Source organism: Plecotus auritus (assembly GCF_963455305.1).
Source record: "Plecotus auritus genome assembly, chromosome: 3".
Classification (NCBI taxonomy): Eukaryota; Metazoa; Chordata; class Mammalia; order Chiroptera; family Vespertilionidae; genus Plecotus; species Plecotus auritus.
This window is the reverse complement of record NC_137772.1, coordinates 127,588,269-127,611,337: the sequence shown is the minus strand read 5'-3', so window position 1 is coordinate 127,611,337 and position 23,069 is coordinate 127,588,269. Positions and strand designations below refer to the sequence as shown.

Genomic DNA, 23,069 nt, shown 5'->3' with positions numbered 1-23,069 from the left:
CCCCCTTTTAGAATCTAATGTGTCAGCCAAAAGAAAAGTGGGTAGAATACCTCTCTAGCTATTGAAGATCTTCAAATTTATATTTCTATATGTAATTTCACCAAAATATGGTATAGAAGTGTCCTAGGACCCAGCTTGGCTTAGGTGTGGATGGGAATCCTTATTTTATGGGTTGGACATATTATATGCTGGGAATACATATTAAGTGTGGCATATGATTCCACATCACAAACTGAGATTTTAGACGAGCTAGTTTGTGCTTCGTGGTAACTTGGCACACTAAAATAGTATGTATGGCTGAAGCGTAATGGTGCCTATCCAGTTCTGTAGAAATTAGCTGTTTGACATCTGTTGTGAACCCCTAGTGTGTGCTAGAATTATGTTTTCTTAAGGCATTGCAGTTAAGGGCATAATAAATCCTTGATGAGAATCTCATGCTTCTAAAACATTGGGATATGACTTAGTTTATATACCCAGTCAGGTTTTTTCTTTATTTTTGCTTTTTGGGGAAAGGCTGCTGTTGGACTCTCAAAGATTTTACTTTAATTAATCAGAATCATGACTTGCCTCAACTTTCTTGAGCTCCAAATTCCAAAGTGGAAAATATAGTGCTATTTATCTCGTGTTGGTTGGCTTATTGCAAAACCTCCTAACATAAAAGCAACAACTTTAACTTCAAAGAAAACCTTGAATTTGTTTAACACCTTCCCTCTTCCACCACCACTGTCCTTTGAACCTCCCACAGCACAGTGTCCATGTGGCTGAGCTTCCTGCCTGCGGGCTGTGCTGCTCCCCAGCTTCCCTTTCTTTCCAGACCACTTTATCAGGTTTGCTGATAAAGAGGCCAACTTGCTTGATTACTTGGGGGGCATATGAAATCTCAAGGAGTCACAGACTCAGGCCTCCCAGTGCTGTTAAAGGGTCTGTTCTATGGTTTCTTATGATATCTTCATGGATGCAGAAGAACAGTTGGAGACTTAAGTGATGGCACGTTTGGGTGAAGCTCCATTTCAGTAGATGAATAATTGTACTTGATGCATGATTAATGTAACCATGGAGACAACTGTCAATGCAGAGGTTCCCAGATTCTCTGGATTAACAGTACCTCAATGTCTCAATAATTCCTTTGCAAAGCCCCTAGGCCAAAAGTAAAACTGAACAGTAACTATTAAGCAGGCAAGATCAAACAATTCAAGGGGTATTTATGTCCTAAAAACTTAGCAGACATTTGAAACAATAATTCACATAAATGAAAGAATAATATTCTCAAATGATCATAATCACTTACCAATCATATGGTAGGGTACACCTGCTGAGCACTGTACAACTGCTCAAACCTTGGACTAAAAGTAGACACTGCCTCCCTCATTTCCTATTGTACATTGATTTTTTTTCACAGTGTATTTGCTCTTTATCATAGCAACCATGAAAACTCAGCTTCACAAAGATATATCATGCAGAGCAATGTAGCATGATCTAATGTTGAGACTCTGGCTACTTAGGGCTATTATTTTGTACGACTACCTGAGAGATGTTACTGAAAATGTATAATTTCCCCCCTATAGTACCCTAGGACACCTACCTACACACACAGTTTGGTAACCATGGATCAGATGGCATATACTTCTCAGATGTGTTGCGCGCCGCCCCCTCCCCCCCCCCCCCCGAAACAACTGAGGCTGTGCAGGTGGGGTAGGAGATAACATTTGCTTTGCACTTTTTAGGAAGCAGAATGGTTTCACATAAATACACCACAACCACCTCATGAAGTGATGGTTCTCCTTTTCTGCATTTCATTGATGAAAAGACAAGGACTGATAAAAATGGTTTTCCCTGATGACATAGTTCATATGGGGCACAGGAAAAGATCATGCACAGTTCTTCCACTTTGAATCCTAGGTCATTTTCTCCGTACTATATTTGATCTCTGCTTCTATTGAGTTCAAAAATAAAATGAGAAATCACATTTGCATAGCAAATGCTAATTGTGAGATGTGCCTCCCATCCTGCCAATCAGAAATTCAATGAAAAAGAGGAATGCAAAGACCAGACGTTGGCTCCAAGTGGCAGTTGCTCAAACTTGGAGGGAATAGATACAGCTTATATCCCTCTGTGTTGAAATTGCTTACGTTTAGTTGACAGGAAGCTCAGTGATAACAATAGTAAATCTTTCATTTCATTTTAAGCTACATTAAGGTCAATAGCATCTGCTACCAGGGAGCTGGTGACTGCTCTGTTCTGCTCTCAGCTGTCTAGAAGCTCACACTTGGGAGCTGTTTTTTAAGTTCTGAAGCATGCCTATTAAATAAGGGTTGAAGGACCTGAGATTAGTTAGCCAGCAGAAACTGAACTGTGGGAGGAAAGATGTGATAGGTATCTTTATATTTCAACCCCCCTAATATTTGAAAAAAAAAGTTATATTTGTTCTAGTCTGGCCCAGAGGACAGAATTAGTACTTTTTAATGCTTATCAACAACAACAAAAGTAATAATAATTTTTCGTGGTTGCAACTACCCCAGGAGGCTGTGAAGTCCTATTATTGAAAATCCCTCTGAAAACCACAAAAGAGGTATTAGGTCTTACAACGTGGCTTCTAAAGCACTTTTTCTAACTTGCTAATTTTTATTTCTTTGTAAATTCAGAATGTAAAATAAGTCAGTCCTGAGGTCCTCATTGTCTGATCTTATACTGGGAACAAACACTTCATATAATCAATGTTGCTGTGCTTTAGACACCATAAATTTATATTAGGTTTCCTTCCCAGAGGACTTGAGGGCTTATGAACAAAAGCCCACCTGCCTGATTCCTTGTGGAAACAACCCCTCTTAGGCAGAGGCTGCTCTGTCCACCCTTTGGCCTCTGCTGCTGCAGTTCAGCCTCAGTAGACCATCTAACCCCAGGAGTCCCCTTGTGAAATCCTCTGCCTTGGCTGCCCTTCAAATGCTGTCTCTGTCTCTGGGGTGGAGTTGGAGAAGTCTTTCTTCTTTCTTCTTCCTTGCGTCCTCTTTCTGCACTTCTCAAGCTCTGCCAACTAACTTTCCCTTCTGTGAAAGCAGATTTTATGGAAAATTCTCTTGCCAGCCCTAGGTTGTGAATGATGTTCACCAAAGCAAAAATGGAGTCTGTGCTAGTTTTCTGATTTGCTGGGAAGACATTTCCCAAGGCCTCTGTAACCAACTTCACTGCCTGTATCTTTCGGGAGGGCACATGTGCCCCTGGGGTGTTTGCACGTGGGGCTCCCACTGAGCAGGGTGATTACAGATGGGCTGTGTTTTAAGTTAGTTTTGAGTTGTGTGTTTCATCTGTGAAGTTGGCAAATACTTGAAAGCCACAAGCTACTGTTTTCTGAAAGCTCTTTTGCACATGAACATAAAACGTATGTATGTATTGAATTTGGAAGTTGTCCGATGACTGCCCTTTTAATGCAGCTAAATGTAGATTACAGCTGTTTCCTCTGGAAAGATCAATACAGTCATAATTTCTCTTTCTTCTCTTACAGAGTGTCTCCTCTGCAGAAGTCTGAGATAGTAGACGTGGTCAAGAAGCGGGTAAAGGCCATCACCCTCGCCATCGGGGACGGTGCCAATGATGTTGGGATGATCCAGACAGCCCATGTGGGTGTGGGAATCAGTGGGAATGAAGGCATGCAGGCCACCAACAACTCGGATTATGCCATTGCACAGGTCAGAGGCATGGTTAACCAGCTGTCCTTTCCGGTGGACAGAGATGTCAGCTGGGCATGAAGGCTTGGTTGATGCTTGAGCCTGTCAGTCCAGCCCTAAAAACTCTGCCAGCCTCTTTGAGGTTGCCATCTAGGTGAAACCACCAGTGTGTTTGAACTTTGTAGTCTTGCTCTTGTACAATTTGGAGGCCCCGTCCTGCCAGTCAGTTTTCTTTTGGCCAGCTGTGGGTTGGCCAAGCTTTCTGTCATCCAGGCAAGATATCATCCCTGACTGATAGGTCTCTGGTCCTACTAATAATCTCCTACCTTTAACTCATGCATCTGCTGTGCATGCTTTTCCTTCTGCCGTCCTCTGCCACCGAATGGCTGTGTTCATAACATCTACTCTCTACAATTCCCACAGTGGCATCTCCCCTCTTTCAGAGGTGCTGGAACGTTCTCTCCTCAGGCATTTGAGATCAGGGAAAAGCAATGATTTGCAGCTGCCATTCTCTCTGTAGCTGTGACCAGGGAGTTGCCCGGGACCACTGCTGTGAGGGGCATTGCTGAGAGCACGAGCTGGGTTTGGGCCATAACTACCCCACAGCAAGTAGCAAACAGCCTCCTGCACTTAGGCCAAGTTCATCCCATTCCTCTCTGGATGGAACATCCCATGCAGAGGCCCCTGATGCACTGTAGTTACTGTACAGGTGGCCAGAGAATAGAAAACATGTTTGCTCCTTAATGATGTCCAAAAAGTGAAGGGTCAGCCAACCACCTGACCCCATTTGGCCTGCATGATTATACAGAAAATCTAAGCAGGACAATGAAAACAGAGCATTTCCTCCTATCTCCTGATTGCAGTATGCTGTTATTAAATGCTGCTTGTTTGTGAGTTAGTGAGGATTCCCTCCTGTTTATCCCTTGTTTAGTCTTTTGAAGACTATGTTAACCATAATCCCATGAACACAAGCAATGAAACCAGGGGCTGCATATAAAACAGGAAAGAGCTTCCAGTCACCCCAGGGCTGCAGGCTGGTCCTCTGAAGCTTTGGGCTTCATCTCCCCGAAGGAGGGCTCTGCACTAGATCACCTCTCAGATTCCCTTCCAGATTGTGGTTCTCCAACCGAGAGAGGAATTACAAAATCCTCATGGCTCTAAAAAGTGCATGAAATCAATCATGTTCCTCTGTTGATTTCAAATAAATCCTTAAGATAATTGCTCAAAGTAGGTAGAAGGAATTCTGATTTTACAGGTGGGAACACTGGGGCTTTTTCAGGTGACCTGCCTCAGGTCGGAGCATTCAGGGTCCAAGAACACCAGACCTGTGTGTGACCTTGGGGACCAGCCCCACACACCTGCCCGTTTACTTTCTTGTATCAACTACTCCAAGGCCTGGGGGACTCACGCTTCCTGTAGTCTGTCAGTAAGTATAGATGTTATACACCCCAGCATTATTAAATACTTGAGTTATAGCATCATATGGCTGGAAGGGATCTTTAAAGGTTTCCTAGGAGTTCCAGGCAAATATTTGTCTGTCTTTTTCTTTAAAATGTCTAGGGAAGGGCGATTCCATGACCTGCCTTATTGAAACTGCATACTAATAGGATGTGGAATCTGGAGCAATTGCTCTCTTCAAATTAAAAGCATCAAAGAAGGGTAGAGAAGGGAGCAGGGCTTTCTAACTCTATTTATGGGTTTTCTTGCCCCTCCAGCATAATAGTCACCCTGCCAAAGCCACTGATGAATGAATGGTCACCATGTCTGTGGGTCTTCATTTCTCCTGCCTATAGTCCTGTTCATAATTAGGCAGAGGTCCCATTATTTTAGGGCCCCATTCCTCCCCATCTTATAGCCCCAACAGTGCTTCCTCTATAGTTACTGAGTGGGAAAGACCACAATTTTATGAATTTCTTTGCCTAGTAAAATGAGAAATGTCTTTGGTTAAAGTTAACAGCTTGTTTATCTGTTCATTTTAATGTGGATGATCCACTTTGATTGGTTTTTTGAGAAAGTATTCCAAAGGGTTATATACAGAAGAAGAAAATTTAGCTTTAAGAATTGTCCTTGGAGCCGAAACCGGTTTGGCTCAGTGGATAGAGCGTCGGCCTGCGGACTGAAAGGTCCTGGGTTCGATTCCGGTCAAGGGCATGTACCTTGGTTGCGGGCACATCCTCAGTGGGAGGTGTGCAGGAGGCAGCTGATCGATGTTTCTCTCTCATCGATGTTTCTAGCTCTCTATCCCTCTCCCTTCCTCTCTGTGAAATATCAATAAAATATATTAAAAAAAAGATAATTTAAAAAAAAAAAAAAGAATTGTCCTTGGAAAAATTATGAAGTAGGCAAAAAGTGAAGGGTCAGCTAGTTCCTCTGGATCTACTTCTTTCCAGCCTGCCTGTGCTTTTATCCCCGGGGCAGCTCCCAGGACTGACAGCCACCCCTTATTTGGTGCCTCGCCCATGGGCAGCTTGTGCCTGCACCTGGAACTCTCAGTGGTCTGTTCTCAGGAGAGAATCAATCCTGCCCCCTACCTTCTTAACGTTTTCTGAAAGACCTCATGAAAACAGCATTTTGATTTAGGATATTATTTTTTCCTGAAAATAAATCATTGCAGTGCTAAAGTTGAGACATTTGGGATGAGTGCAGCAGATGTTCTCTGTGCCCATTGAAGTGTAACATCAGGGGGTCTGGGTCAAATACAAACTTCCTTTTTATTTGTGTAGCTAGTTACTTTATGATTCCTCAATCCTCCTGGGAATCCTTAATGAGCATTTATGGGAAATTTTATTTTTCCATATGTACCTACTCCAGCCATTTTCAAGTTGTCATTTCGCTTTTGGAGTGTGCAGTTGGGGACTTGCCTCACCCTGATCTGGAGGAGCTCATCAGATTGAGTCCCCTTCTTTAGTGCTAATGGAAATTATTATGTGGCTCCTTCTTGAAAATAATATCTTTTTTAAATATTGTCTTTTCTACAGATAGTTAAATTTAATTTCAAAAGTCATCTGAAAGTAAGAGAAAGTTTATAATAGCAAAAGAATTTCTAATGTTTGTGGACATGCTCAATACAGCCTGATTGTTCCTTTTAAGAGAGTCATGGGGTTGAGCCTGTGGACTGCCCAGTGATTCAGAACAGGGAATTAAAGTTTTAGTTCAAGGCAACCAAGGGAGAATTCAACGTTGTTGTGAGGCTCACTGAATGTATAGAAACCATAATTTAAACAGGATCATTCCTAACAGTCCATTCATGCCTGAGCACAGCAATCCATAAAACCAAAACACACAAAGAACAACAACAACAGAGTGAGAGGGAGAAATGGTGACCAAATAGGCAGACCTGTCATGCACCTCATCCCAGGGCCAAACTAGTAATACAATTAAACTGGAGAACATTCACCTGGAATTACCAATGAAGTCCAGCTGAGGAGGAGGAAGTACAGAAAACACCTGGAGACCGGTAGGAAAGGCGAGGTCGTGAGAGGAGCTGACTCAGCTCCCAGGGGCAGCAGGCTGGAGGGCCGAGAGAGGAGGGAGTGCTGGGCTATGGGAAGGTCTGTTCCCTCAAAAGATAGAGGCCCAGAGCCCAGGCTGGGCTCCACAGCCCGGAGCACCAGAGCCCAGACCCAAGGCCCACATAACATCCAGCTGTGAAAGGCGGCAGGGCTGCTGTCAGCAGCAGCAGAGTCAGAGCCAGCAAACCAGAGCCAGTGGGAGAGAAAACCACAGTTTTGTGTTTTGTTTTTTCTAAACCCAGAGCACAGGAGTTTTTGTTTCCAACTACTCACCTGAGGCTTTGGTGCAGGGAGGGAGGCATGCATTTGAGGTGCCTAAAGAGAGGCTGTGGTGGGAAGCAATGCAGGGAGATGTAGAAATGCCAGGAATCCTGCATTTGGTCGTTCATAAGTGTCCAAACTGAAAGGGCCATTTTTTCCTTAGAGGAGCCACAGGGCAGGTAAAGAAAAAAAACCCTGCCCTAGGTAATATAGCCTGCTCAACTCTTAGGAACCCTGCATACCACACCCTGAATTCTGACCTTTTCAGAGGAAACAAAAGCAGAGGCCAAGCCTATGGGTTTGAACAGTCTCAGGAGCCCTCAGTGACTGGATGGGGAGGGCCTGTCTGCCCCACTGTCCTGGGCATCAGTCTAGTCTGGTATTTTTCCCTCATGGGAGAGCTGATAGAAAGTCCAGGTTTGCAGCTGATCCCACTGGTTTGCATACAAGGATCTCTGCCCAGCCGAGGGCAGAGTAATATTTTGGGCAATCTGCAGAGGAGTAGCCCTGGGACAGGGAAACACACTAACCACACTCCCTGGAATCTGAGCGGACCTTCCCCGCCTAAAGCCCTTTCAGAGACAGACTTTTGAGTGATTAAGATTGACAGCTGGCTAGCGGGCAAAGGCGGGCAGAGGTGGAACCTGGAGAACCAGAGGAAGTTTACTGACCCAGCCCTGGGCTCCACACGCTAACAAACCAGTTTTATAGGGCAGATTGGGCCCTCCTGCTTGCAGCCAAGTCCTGTGGAGACAGACATAATCTGTGGCTCACTTGGAGCTTCAAGCAGGTTGCTGAAAGCCAAAGGAGGACAGTTTCTGATAGGGTTTAGCACCTAAAATATCTCAGAGAAAACCCAGAATTGGCAGACAAAACAGTCAGCCACAGTCATCAGAAGAGTAGGATCCAAATGGAGGTCCTATGGGGCACTAAACTTGGCTGGCTGAAATGAATGCCACTTCATCTTTTTTTCCTCCTTTTTTATTTTATTTTTTCTTTTTCTTTAATTTCTTCTCTTTCCTCCCCCCCCCTTTTATTCTTCTTTATCTATCTGCTTTATTGATTTGTTATTGCTTTAGTCTCTCTAGTTTCATTAATGTATCTAATTTTCGTCTTCTCTTTTCCTACACAACCTTATTTTTTCTTTCTTTCTTTCTTTCTTTCTTTTCCTTTTATACTCATATCTCATCTTTCCTACTTTTCTTATTTTGGGTCTATCTGCTTTCTCCTCTATTTTCCTTTTCAAGAAATCTTTCTTACTTTTCTTCTTTCTTTATTTTAAACTATTTTCCTTCCCCTATTCACCTAATTGTTTATTCTTGTTTTCTTCATTTTATCTCTGCACCTACATATTCCTTTTACTCCCCTCTCCCCCCGCCCCATTATTTGTCTTTTTTTGTTTGTGTGGGGTTTTTTGGTTGGTTGATTGTTTCATTCTTTTTCTCCTCATATTCTTCCATCATTCTTGCTCTCTTTTCTCTTTACTAATTCTCTATTCTCTGGTGATTGATTTTGTTGGTGGTGTAAGGATCTTGTGTATGTTTTAGTTTTGTTTCTTTTATTTCGCATTTTGTTGTGTTGCATTTTTTCCTGTTCTGACAGCACCTCCACAACAGCTTGCTTGATGTGGTTGGGGATGAGCCACATAGTCAGCCAGTCTGAGAGGAGATTCCATCCACAAATGAGACAATAACATTCAAGACACAACTACAACAGGAGGACCCAAATAACTCAAGCAAGAGACTTTCCTAGAGCACCCAGTTCAGGAGATCTAAATTACACCACTGTGTCCCACAAAACACCGTTCACATAAGACCACCCCACAAAGTCTGGGAAACATAGCAGTTTGATCTAATACATAGAAACAAATACAAAGGAACAGTAAAAATAGGGAAACAAAGAAACAACACCCAAATGAAAGAAAAGTAGTCATCACCAGAAAAGGAACTAAATGAAATGGAGGCAAGCACTTTGTCAGATAAAGAATTCAGAATAATGGTAATAAGGGTAGTCAAACAATTCAGGGAGAACTACAAGCAACTTAATGAGAATTATAAGGATCTTAATGAAAACATTAAGAGACAATGAGAGCTACACCAACATGAAAAGAGAGGTTGAAAGAATAAATAATCTATTGGAAATGAGGAACAACGTAGCTGAAATAAAGAACAACCTGGAATGATTTAACAGTACGTTAGAAGAAACTGAGGACCAAATCAGTGAGTTAGAAGACAAGGTAGAAAAAAAACAATACAGAGCATCAAATGGAAAACAAATAAAATAAAAAGCAGGAAGAGAGTTTAAGGAAGCTTTGGGACAACATGAAATGTAACAACATTCACATCATAGGGGTACCAGAAGGAGAAGAATCCAAGCAAGGAATAGAAAACCTGTTTGAAGAAATAATGGCAGAAAATTTTCCTAACCTGGTAAAGGGAAAATTCACTCACATTCAGGAAACACAGAGTCCCAGCCTAAAAGACCCACATCTAGGCACATAATAATTAAAGTGGCAACATTAAAAACAAAGAATCTTAAATGCTGTAAGAGAGAGACAGAAAGTTGCCTACAAGGGAGTGCCCTTTAGATGGTTAACTTATTTCTCAATAGAAATACTTCAGGCCAGAAGAGAGTGGCATAAATTATACAAAGTAATGAAAACCAAGGGACTGAACCCAAGACCACTCTATCCAGCAAGGTTATCATTCACAATCAAAGGTAAAATAAAGAGCTTCACAGAACAAAAAGAGGCTAAAAGAATTTATTATCACAGAATTAGCACTTCAAGAAATGTTAAAGGAACTGATGTAAGAAGAAGAAATAGAGAAAGATAAGAACACAGGCATAAAGAGTAAGAATGGCAACAAATAAGTACCTATCAATAATAACATTAAATGTAAATGGCTTAAATGATCCAATCAAAAGGCATAGAGTAGCTGAATGGATAAGAAAACATTATATATATATAAATACTGTCTACAAGAGACCTCAGAACAAAAGACTCACATGCAATGCAATGAAAGTGAAGGGATGGGAAAATTTTTTTTCAGGCAAATGAAAATGAAAAAAAGCTGGGGTAAAATACTCATATCTGACAAAACAGACTTCAAAATGAAGGCAATAACAAGAGACAATGAAGGCCACTTGATAATACTAAAGGAATCGATACAACAAGGGGATATAACTCTAGTAAACATGTGTACTCAATAAAAGAGTATCTAAATATATAAAAAACTTCCAGAGGGTTTTAAAGGAGAGATTGACAGCAGTACAGTCATAGTGGGAGACTTCAACACCCCACTGACATCACTGGATAGATCTTCTAGACAAAAAATCAACAAGGGAACAGCAATACTAAATGACACACTAGATCAGATGAAATTGACATTTTCAGAAATTTCAACGCTACTGAATATCCATTCTTCTCAAGTGCACATGGTACATTTTCAAAGATAGATCACATGTTAAGACATAAATTAAGTCTCTGCAAGTTCAAGAAGATTGAAATCATATCAAACTTCTTCTCAGATCACAATGGCATGAAATTAGAAATCAACTATAATAAAAACATTCAGAAACATTAAAAAAAATTGAACCTAAATAGTGTGTTATTAAACAATGAATGGTTTACCAAAGAGATCAAGAAAGAAATCAACAACTTCCTGGAAACAAATTAAAATGAACACACAACAACCCCAAATCTATGGGACACAGTGAAAGAGGACTGAGAGAGAAGTTCATAGCATTACAGGCATACTTCAAAAAATAAGAAAAACTTCTAATAAACTATCAAACCATAAAACTTAGAGACTTAGAAAGAGAAAAACAAGAAAGGCCCAGAGTAAATAGAAGGAAGGAAATAGTAAAGATCAGAGCAGAAATAAATGACATAGAGACTTAAAAAAAAAAACAATACAAAAGATCAACAAAGCTAAGAGCTAGTTCTTTGAAAAGATAAACAAGATTGATGAACCTTTAGCCAGACTCATCAACAATCAAAGAGAGAGGACCCAAATAGACAAAATCAGAAATAAAAGGGGCAAAGTAACAACTGACCCCATAGAAATACAAAGGATCCTAAAAAATATTATGAACAACTATATTCCAATAAGCTGGACAATAGGAATGAAATGAACATATTCCTAGAAAAATATAATCTTCCAAAAATCAGGAAGAATCAGAAACTTGAATAGGCCCATAAATACTGATGAAATTGAAGCAGTAATAATAATAATAATAAAACTCCCAGCAAACAAAAGCCTTGGTCTGGATGGCTTCACAGGGGAGTTTTATCAAATATTCAAAGAACCACTAACACCTATCCTCCTCAAACTATTCCAAAAAATCCAAGAGGAAGGAACACTTCTAAGCTATTTTTATAAGGCTAGCATTATCCTAATTCCAAAACCAGATAAAGACACTACAAAGAAAGAGAATTACAGGCCAATATCCCTGATGAACATAGATGCTAAAATTCTCAACAAAGTATTAGCAAATCGAATCTAGCAATACATTAGAAATATTGTACACCATGACCATGTAGGATTTATTCCAGGGGTGCAAAGCTGGTATAATATTAGCAAATCAATAAATGTGATACATTACATAAACAGATTGAAAGACAAAAACCACATGATCATATCAATTGATGCATAGAAAGCATTCAACAAAATCCAACACCCATTTTGAGAAAAACTCTCAGCAAAGTGGGAATAGAGGGATCATACCTGAACATAATAAAGGCCATATAAGACAAGCCTACAGTCAACATCATACTCAGTGGGCAAAAACTAAAACCATTTTCCCTAAGAACAGGAACAAGAGAGGGATGGCTGCTTTCACCACTATTATTCAATATAGTACTACAAGTACTAGCTTCAGTGATCAGACAAGAAAAAAACATAAAAGGCATCCAAATTGGAAAGGAGGAGGTAAAACTGTCATTATTCGCAGATGACATGATATTGTACATAGAAAACCCTAAAGACCACCAAATAAATGAATTTGGCAATGTAATATGATACAAAATAAACACCCAGAAGTTGATGCTATTTTTTAAACACCAATAGTGAACTTTCAGAAAGAAAAAATAAAAAAATAAAAAATAATAAAAAATCACATTTACCATTGCAACAAAAAAAATAAGATACTTAGGAATAAACTTAACCAAAGAGGTAAAAGACTTGTACTCAGAAAACAATAGGACATTGAAAAAATAGATAGAGGAAGATATAAACAAGTGAAAGAATATACCATGTTCATGGGATTGGTAGAATCAACATCATTAAAATGACCATACTACCCAGACCAATCTACAGATTCAATGCAATAACTATTAAAATACCAATGGCATATTTCATAGATCTAGAACAAACACTCCAAAAGTTTATATGAAACTTAAAAAGACCCTGAATAGCTACAGTAATCTTGAGAAAGAAGAACAAAGTTGGAGGGGTCACAATAACAGATATCAAGCAATACAAAGCCTCTGTACTCAAAACAGCTTGATACTGGCACAAGAACAGACATATAGATCAATAGAATAGAACAGAGACCCCAGGAATTGACCAGAGATATTGTGCTCAATTAATATTTGACAAAGGAGGCAATAGCATAAATAAATGGTGTTGGTGATACAAAATAATGGCACTAGACCACCAACTTACACCATACACAAGAATAAACTCAAAATGGATAAAAGACTTAAATGTAAGCCATGAAGCCTTAAAAAAAAATCTTAGAAGAAACCATTGGCAGGAAATCTCAGATATCTCTCATAGTAATATGTTTACCGATATATTTCCTAGGGCAAAGGAAACTGAGGATGAAATAAACAAATGGGACTACATTAAAATAAAAAGCTTCTGCCCAGCAAAAGAAACCATCAACAAAGTGAAAAAAGAGCCCACTGCATGGGAGAACATATTTGCCAATGATACATCTGATAAGGGTTTAATATCCAAAATATAAAGGGAACTCATACAACTTAACAAAAGGAAGATAAACAATCCAATTAAAAAAATGGGCAAAGGACCTTAATAGACACTTCTCCAAAGTGGGCATACTGAAGGCCAAGAGAAAATGCTCAAAGTCACTAATCATCCAAGAGATGTAAATTAAAACAACACCTGTCAGAATGGCTATCATCAACAAATCAACAAAGGACAAATTTGTTGGCAAGGATATGAAGAAAAGGGAACCTCATACGCTGCTAGTGGAAATGCAGGCTGGTGCAGTCACTGTGGAAAACAGTATGGAGTTTCCTCAAAACCTTAACAATTGAACTTTCATTTCACCCAGTGAGCCCACTTCTAGGGATATATCCTAACAAACCTGAAACACCAGTCAGAAAAAATATATGCACCCCTATGTTCATAGCAGCGTAATTTACAAAAGCTAAGATTTGGAAATAGCTTGAGTGCCCATAAGCAAATGGGTGGATAAAAAAACAGTGGTACATTTACACAATGGAATAATAAGCAGTGTTAAAAGAAGAAGGAACTTTTACCATTTGCAACAGCATGGATGGACCTGGAGAGTATGCTAAGCAAAATAAGCCAGTCACAGAAACATAAGTATCACATGATCTCACTTATATGTGGAATCTAATGAACAAAATAAATTGATGAACAAAATAGTTCCAGAAACATACAACCATGAAGGGACTGATGAATTCCAGGGGTTGGGAGGGGGATAAATTAACCAGGGAACTTATATTCATATATGCATAGCCCATGAGCACAGAAAGGGTGTGGCAAATGTTTGTGAGGAGGGGGTCAATCAGGGCAACAAAAACAAAGCGGACATCTGTAATACTTTCAATAATAAAGATAAATTTTTTAAAAAGCTTATTTTCATCCCTCCAGCTCAATTTTTACATTTTGGGGAACATTCATAAAATAGGACACAGAAGGCCAAGTCAGGCTAAGGCAGTGGTCGGCAAACTGCGGCTCACGAGCCACATGCGGCTCGCGAGCTGTGGTTTACCCCTCTGTTGACTAATGAGTTTGCCGACCACTGGGATAGGAGCTTAATCACAAGGAACAACAACAGCCTGTAATTATTGGAATCGAGAGTCTAGGTCAGTGGTTGGCAAACTCATTGGTCAACAGAGCGGCAAACTGCGGCTCGCGAGCCACCGTTTGCCGACCACTGGGCTAAGGAGAGGCTGAGGATACATGATTGAGGTGGTGCTCAAAGACCTATGTCCCAAAGAGCATTGAAGTATTTTTTTAAATAAATCTTTATTGTTCGGATTATTACAGATGTTCCTCTTCCCCCCCCCCCCCCCATAGCTTCCCTCTACCCGATTCCCCCCTCCCCCGCCCCATGCCCTTACCCCCTGCCACTGTCCTCATCTATAGGTGTAAGATTTTTGCCCAATCTCTTCCTGCACCCTTCACACCCCCTTCCCCCTGAAAATTGTCAGTCCACTCCCTTTCTATGCCCCTGATTCTATTATATTGACCAGTTTATTCTGTTCATCAGATTTTTTATTCACTTGATTTTTAGATTCACTTATTGATAGATATGCATTTGTTGTCACTTTGTTGTTCATAATTTTTATCTTTACCTTTTTCTTCTTCCTCCTCTTCTTAAAGAATACCCTTCAGCATTTCATATAATCCTGGTTTGGTGGTGATGAACTCCTTTAGCTTTTTCTTGTCTGTGAAGCTCTTTATCTGACCTTTAATTCTAAATGATAGTTTTGCTGGGTAGAGTAATCTTGGTTGTAGGTTCTTGCTGTTCATCACTTTGAATATTTCTTGCCACTCCCGTCTGGCCTGCATAGTTTCTGTTGAGAAATCAGCTGACAGTTGTATGGGTACTCCCTTGTAGGTAACTAACTGTTTTTCTCTTGCTGCTTTCAAGATTCTCTCTTTGTCTTTTGCCCTTGGCATTTTAATTATGATGTGTCTTGGTGTGGTCCTCTTTGGATTCCTTTTGTTTGGGGTTCTGTGCGCTTCCTGGACTTGTAAGTCTATTTGTTTCACCAGGTGGGGGAAGTTTTCTGTCATTATTTCTTCTAATTGGTTTTCAATATTTTGCTCTCTCTCTTCTTCTAGCACCCCCATAATTCGGATGTTGGTACGCTTGAAGTTGTCCCAGAGGCTCCTTACACTATCTTCATATTTTCTGATTCTTTTTTCTTTTTGTTTTTCTGGTTGGTTGCTTTTTGCTTCCTCTTATTTCAAATCTTTGGTTTGATTCTTGGGGTCCTCTAGTCTACTGTTGAATTTCTGTATATTATTCTTTATTTCAGACAGTGTATGCTTAATTTCTGACTGGTCCTTTTCCATTTTTTTTTTTTTTTGGCATTCTCATTAAGATCCTTGAAGGTTTCTCGGAGGTTTCTAGAAGATTCTTGAGTCACCTTATAACTGTGTTTTTGAACTCTATATCCAGTAGTTTGCTTTCCTCCATTTCTTTCATTTGTGACATGTTTCTTTGTCTCTGCATTTTGGCTGCTTCCTTGTGTTGATGGAGTGGCTTTGTGTGGTAAGTGACCTATAGGGCCCAGTGGCTCAGCCTCCCTAATCACCTGAGGTGTACACTCTTGGTGCACCCCTTTGTGGGCTAGGTGCACAGTCTTGTTGTAGTTAAGTCTTGATTGCTGTTGGTACACTGGGAGGAATTGAACTCCAGGCCAGTTGGCTGTGAGGACCCGCTGTGTCTATAATGGAAGAACTGCTCTGCTGGAGACACCCTTATGGGGCAGGACTTGCTTCAATTGGGGCTTTGGTGCTCACTGAGTCTGACTCTTGAGTGTGTCACTTATGGATGTGAGGAGTTGAAATCTGGTATCGTCTCACATTGACCACTAGGTACACTGGCTCCTGGATCTCCAAGGAGGTGCAAGTCAGCTACTGCCTGAGGCCCCCAGCAGGAGCTACAGGGAGATCTGCAGATTTCTCCTCTTTGTTTGGGGTTTGGAAGTTTTGGAGCTGTCTAACCCAGCTGCAGTTTATGAGGTTAAGCTGCGAAAGGGCAGGCCATTCTTATGCAAAAGCTGCTGTGCACAATTTGGGTGGGTTTGTAAATTGGGTGGGGTGGGGTCTCAGGGAATCACCAGGGTGTAGCAAACAGTGATGGCTGCCAGTCAGCTGTCTCTGTGTCTCTGCGTTCCCGTGCCCCACGCCCCAGCGCAGTAAACAATGATTCCTGCGAGCACCTCTGCAAGAAAGCCACCCTCACTTTCTGATCTGATGCCAGACAGTCCAGCTTCTCCCCCTAGAAGTCTGGGTCCCCAGACTGTCCCCGGAAACTGGAGTTCAGAGCAGTCGGGAGCTTGTATCTCCTTCCTGATTGAAAAAAACAGCACACCCAGTCGCCAGCCCAATTCGCATGCCTCCATACCTCTGCTTTTCCGCGCCTCTGCACGTCCTACCTGGTCTCAATGTGCTTTTCTCTTTCCTTCTAGTTGTAGAATTTCTACTCAGCCAGCTTTCCCATGGTTCTGGGTGATAGTCATTTTGTCTTTTAGTTGTAGTTTTGGTGTGGTTGTGAGAGGCAACACGTACAGGTGTATACCTTATGCCGCCATCTTGGTTTCTCTCCAAGTATTTTGTTAAAACATTAGAATATTGCTGAATATTTAAAACTGAGAGAGCCATTACATTATTCTCAACTTAGTGTGTAGCTGCTTGCTGGTTTCTGTTTTTCCTGACTGCACTGTACTCTAGCAAGCAGGGCTATGCACTAGTTAGAAAAAAGAAGAACAAAATGGATGTAGAAGTGGAGGCAGAGCGTGTGGGTGTCTCTGTTTGTGTATCTGTATGTTTCAGTGTGTCTGTGTATGTGTGTCTGTGTATGTCCATGTGCCTGTGTGTCCATGTGTGTATCTGTGAGTCTCTGTGTGTTTGTAACTGTTTTTAACCTGCAGCTGACAGTGCAAACAGGTCGGGTATATGTGTGTGTCCCCTTTCACCTTCTTTTAGTAATTAAGACCCTCTAAAAAGCATTTACATAAATAGAATTTCACAAGAATAACACTTAGATGTCCAGCTGCATATTTGGGGGAAATTATATTTATGTAGGTTTGAGATATTTTAGCTCTTCTCACTGGGCCTGAAAGCTTGGCCTTTAGTTTTCTTACATGAATGATTTTCACTATTACCTTCTCTGTCATTTCTTCTAAAGGACATTTAATGACTTTTATTCCTAAACTAGAGGCCCGGTGCATGAAATTCATGCACTCGGGGGGGGGGGGGTGTCCCTCAGGTCTGCACCCTCTGGGGGGAGCAGGCCTAAGCCAGCAGTTGGACATCCTTAGTGCTGCTGTGGAAGCAGGAGAGGCTCCCGCCACCGCTGTTGCACTTGCCAGCTGTGAGCGGTGCTCCCCCTGTGGGATCAGGCTGAAACCGGCTCTCTGACAACCCCTGAGGGGTCCTGGATTGCAAGAGAGTGCAGACCAGGATGAGGGACCCCACTGGTGCAAGATTGGGGCTAGGGAGAGATGCAGGAGGTTAGCCAGCTGGGGAGGAATGGCAGGAGGGCTCCAGGGTGTGTCTGGCCCATCTGGCTCATCCGGCCGGACCCCAGCAGCAAACTAACTTATTGGTCATAGCGTCTGCCACCTTGGGTCAGTGCACGTCATAGCGACTGGTTGACCGGTCGACTGTCTGCCCCCTTGTGGTCAGTACATGTCATAGCATAGCAAGTGGTTGAGTGTTGAGTGACCTTAGCATATCATTAGCATATTACACTTTGATTGGTTGAATAGCTGGCTGGTCGACCGGACACTTAGCATATTAGGCTTTTATTATAGAGGATGATGGGCTTCTCTGAACTTTTATTTTCTTTTTGCAGTTTTCCTACTTAGAGAAGCTCCTGTTGGTTCATGGTGCCTGGAGCTACAACCGTGTCACCAAGTGCATACTGTACTGCTTCTACAAGAACGTGGTTCTCTATATTATTGAGGTGAGCAGCATGGACTTTTTCCTTGACTGGCAAGGCCTTTTCCAGAGGGCATCTTCAATATTTCAAGTAACTTAAGGAAGGATTTATTAATGTGAGGTTGAAGAAATGGTGCTGCTGTGACCTATTGAAACCTGTGACACACATGGCCTCCTTGAAACTGAGGGGACACCTTCTAGATGTAGGTCCTCATGCTGAGTAACCAAAGCCGGAGTCAGCAGCACCATGCCACCCCACAGTCCCCGCCAGGTGGAGGAAGGCCCTCTCCATCCAGGGCTCGTCTTGGACTGAGCAGATGTTGCTGTCACCCCTCACAGGGTGACCAGAGCCTGGGCAGCAGTGTTCACACCTTTCTGAGACCTGTCTAGACAACCCAGTCAGTTTTTCTTAACTAGAATGAAAGGGCCTGATTTCTTTCTGCAGTTCTCATGGAATCCTCAAGTTTCCTGAGCATTTTTTATTACTCTGGGATATTTGGGCACTACTACTTAAATGGGGTGGGTGTGGAGGTGAGTGAAGAATAAACCAATAAGGTAATTAAAAATCTCTCAGTGAACTCATGGAGTTTTCACACTGTTTTTCATGACACAGATTCAGTTTTAAATAAATTAATTGTGCTTGCTGGAGGAACTAGATGGGGAGAGGGGTGGGCCTAGGAAAAGCGGAAAAGGCACTTTGCACTCAGTGCGAGTACCAGCCACCTCACTCCTTCTGTAAGAACCACTCTGCTACAGGGGTGTGGCTTTGAGGCCATCGTGACTAATAGATTTCCAAACGTGTTTAGAGAAGAGGAAGCAGGCAGTTCCTCTAAAGAGAAATAGAAAAGCAATGTTGATTGTGAATGGTGTAAATATCTCATTCTATTATAGGTTATTTTGTGTCTGATTTCTCAACTTTTGGTAGAAAGAAGAATCTAGGCATAGATCAACTCTTTCTGATGTGGTCCCTTAAAATACTCAGCTCAGATAATTTAACAAGTGGTTTTCTGTGACTACTTCGTTACCAAATTGTCTACTCTTTCCTTTGAATATTCAGATCAAACATACAGATTTGCATCACTCACTCTGTAAGTAAACTACTAACGAGTACTTTTCCTGATTGCACAGGTTGTTCACTGCATGAGGCTGCCCAGTAGGTGGGATAAATGGGGCTGAAACATAGGAAAACTGAAAAAAGACATGTGTTTTCCTAATTTATACAAAGGGCAGCCTACTTGCCTTATCTGCTTGTCTTGTGCTGTAATATTCACCTCAGCCCACTCCAAGTAAGAACTTTCAGATGTTACATAATGGACTTCGTAGTTTCTATCTTCTTCCTAGCCACATTTTTGCAATTCCTTTTTGATGCTTTAAAGATGTCTGTCCCCTCTTCCTATGGCATTTTTTTTTGCATTTGTGATAGGAGTCACCCTAAATGGCACTTGGGGTCATAGAGTATTAGAGTCCCTGTCCCCATGCATCATCCCAAGTTTCACATGCGTTTTAAGCTCTTGTAGCTGTTGGCTTCACAAGGTCTCTTAATAATCTGGTTTTCCTCACAATCAGCAAATTACAGATAGTCTAGACTTCTTATCAAGACATCCTACATGAAGCTCCTAACCCTTCAGCTTCCAGAGCATCCCCTGGGGCCCTTCTTAGTCATTTACACCTACCATCTTGCCTTTTTTTTTTTTACCTTCAAGTGGGCTGAAGATGAAAAGAGTACAATTTTAGTCTGTCTGAGAAATTCTATTTGGAATGAGGCCCTGAAAATGCTGTGTCAGTTCCTTAAATTAATTTTTCATTTGTAGCTGGGCAACAGTTGCTAATGCCTTTGAAAGCATTCTTTACAAAATTCAAAGTAAATAAATAAAAAGTCTTCATTACTCTCTGCCCAATTTTTAGTAAGTATTCCTCAGAGATATTAATGTGAAAACCAAGAGAACAAAATCAGTGGCTGAGCCGGGAGTCAGAGCATTGACTTGGACAGTGTCTATTATTTCTGAATGACCTCTGTGGCATCAACGGGCACTTAAATATAATTTTAAAAATTGGAGAGTACATTTTGCATGCTATTTTAATGTGTTTTGAACTAAAAGGTCAAAGATTGCTGTTACTTGATTAGCTCATTTGCAATGATTAGTTTTGTGTTCTGAGGGTTTTGTAATTAAGTGAGAATAAATTAAATATATTACATATTTCTCTTAAATGGTATTTTCGTAACACAAGGAGAAACCCTTTGCCATAGCCAGTATGTTCCTGTCTCCAATGTCCTCTGATATATGAAATCAGGCATTTTTAAAAACAGTCTAAAAATAATTTGGCAAATTAAAAAGATACACACATGTGCATGTACACACACACTTATATAGTCTTAGCTGTTATTATGAGGATATTATATGATTTAAATTATAAATAAAGGTTGTATGGAAGAAGTATGAGACCATGATATAATACAGTCTACTCACTTGGTATACCATAATGCTTATCTGGTATACCATAATGCTTATCAAGTTACCTTGGAGTAACTAAAAATAGGAACAAAATGATGGAATAGGGATTTCATGGTGGCCCTATTAATAGGTAAAACTAAAAATACATACAGCTTTTTCTCTCTCCTGTCTTTGCTACTGCCTTAATTTAGTACTTTTTATTTGAATGATGACAAACACCACTAGCTTTGTCCCCAGTCATCTATAATGCAGTCAGGATGAACTTTGTGAAACATGTCTGACCATTTCCAGTGGCTGCCCAGCACAGTGTCTAGAACAGGGGTGGGCAAACTTTTTGACTCGAGGGCCACAATGGGTTCTTAAACTGGACCGGAGGGCCAGAACAAAAGCATGGATGGAGTGTTTGTGTGAACTAATATAAATTCAAAGTAAAGGAGTGGAGGGGAGAGCAAGAGAACCGGATAGAACAGCCGGATCCGGCCCGCGGGCCGTAGTTTGCCCACGGCTGGTCTAGAACATGCTGCTCAAAGATGTTGGCCATGAGTGAGTGGATAAATGCCACTACTCTCTTCAGCCTCTTAAGGGTCCCTATGTCATCTGATAAAATCCCCATCTCTGCAGCTGTGCCTCTACCCATTGTGGTCTGGGTCCCAACTGCCCCAGCCCACTCCCACTACATCCCTCCTTATTTGCTTTTAATTGGTGATATTGAAGTATAATTAATACACAGTAATATATACCTCTTTAAGGCATATAGTTCAGTGAATTAAAACTAGGTTTTTATCATTAGGAACTAACTGGAAATTTTCTGTCTGCCTCTTGTAGACTGTGACAATAGTGTACCAAAGAGTTCTGGAGCCAAGTAGTGATGATTGCACAGCAGTGTGAATGTAGTTAATGCCAGTGACTTTTACAGTTAAAAATGATTAAGATGATAAACTTTATATTATGTGTATTTTGCCAAAATAAAAAAATGCTAAAAAATTTCAAAGGGATTCACAAGTTCTTTGTTGCTCTAGCCACCGTGAGGAAAACAGAAACATCTAGACAGATAGGATGCCTTGGGGAGCTCATTCAAAGTTTGAAAAACAAACTTTACATATAGTTTTGTTTTGTATTAAACCAAGTAATTGCTAAGTTTTGTGGCTGTGAGCTGATGGACCATATTTCTCAGAAGGTAAAATCCTGTATGGCCTAGATGGAGCAGAACTTCATAGCCTTGCCAGGCAGGTAGGATTCCCATCAGCCACCTCCTGGTGTGTCTGTCTGTGTAAGGGGGCCAGGAAAACGAATACATTAGCAAAGGCTAGAAGATAGGGCTGGATGGGATAGAAGAATGGCCAAGGAAGGGTAACTGAATAACCAGAACACTACTGGAAGCTGGGATTCCTTTTTCATTCTACAATAGGCAAGTTACATAGGAAAAGAGATTTCAGAAAATTTGTCAATATATAGGGCAGATGGTAAGCAGAGACCTGGGGCATAAGTCATGAGCATTATGTAACTGTTTCTCAATGTAATTTAAAAGCAGAAAGGAAAGACTGATTCTTAATCCTCACCCAAGGATATTTATTTCCATTGATTTTTAGGGAGAGTGGGAGAGGGAAAGACAGAGCGAAACATTGATGTGAGAGAAACACATCGATTGGTTGCCTCCTGCACAAGCCCCGACCAGGCCCCCAGGGCTGAAGAGGAGCCTGCAACCAAGGTGCGTGCCCCTGACCAGAATTGAACCCAGGACCCTTTGGTCCACAGGGTGACACGCAATCCACTGAGCCAAACCGGCTAGGGCAGAAAGACTGATTTTCAAAAACTCTTTTTATTTTAACAATGGGAGGAATTTTTTTAAGCACAAAGATTGGGGGTAGGGCGGTTAGGGAAGGATTCCCATAAACGTTGAAGTCCTGATGTGACCACTTGGTAATTCCTAAGAGAAGGGTCAATTAAATTCTTTAAAGTCCCTACACTATTTAACAATTAGGAGTTTGTTATTCAGAAATCCCCCAATAGAGTACATTTTCAAGGTATAGCAGGGTCAGCACTTTAAGCGTTTACTAAGTATACATTTTTGTATGGTCTTTCTGAACACCCAGGAAAGGTTATTTGGAACGGATAAAATATTTTAGTGATTCTGAGCATGTTTTCATATGTCTCTTGGCCTTCTGCATGTCCTCTTTCAAAAAGTGTCTATTTAGGTCATTTGCCCATTTTTTGATTGGATTGTTTAACCATTTGTACATCATAAGCGTCTATAGACACAAGCGGTGGGCCCTTTTTGTTAAGTTG

The 23,069-nt window shown here is 41.1% G+C and overlaps 1 protein-coding gene across 3 annotated transcripts in view; it reads left to right on the top strand.

Moving 5' to 3' along the window:
• Nucleotides 1–23,069, top strand: part of ATP8A2 (ATPase phospholipid transporting 8A2) — a 700,434-nt gene that overhangs the window by 433,186 nt on the left and 244,179 nt on the right. For all 3 annotated transcript variants that reach the window (XM_080660784.1, XM_080660782.1, XM_080660783.1), the window contains 2 exons: nt 3,500–3,683; nt 18,245–18,355. In XM_080660784.1, the coding sequence (XP_080516910.1) occupies nt 3,500–3,683; nt 18,245–18,355 (295 nt within the window). The remainder of the gene's footprint in view (nt 1–3,499; nt 3,684–18,244; nt 18,356–23,069) is intronic.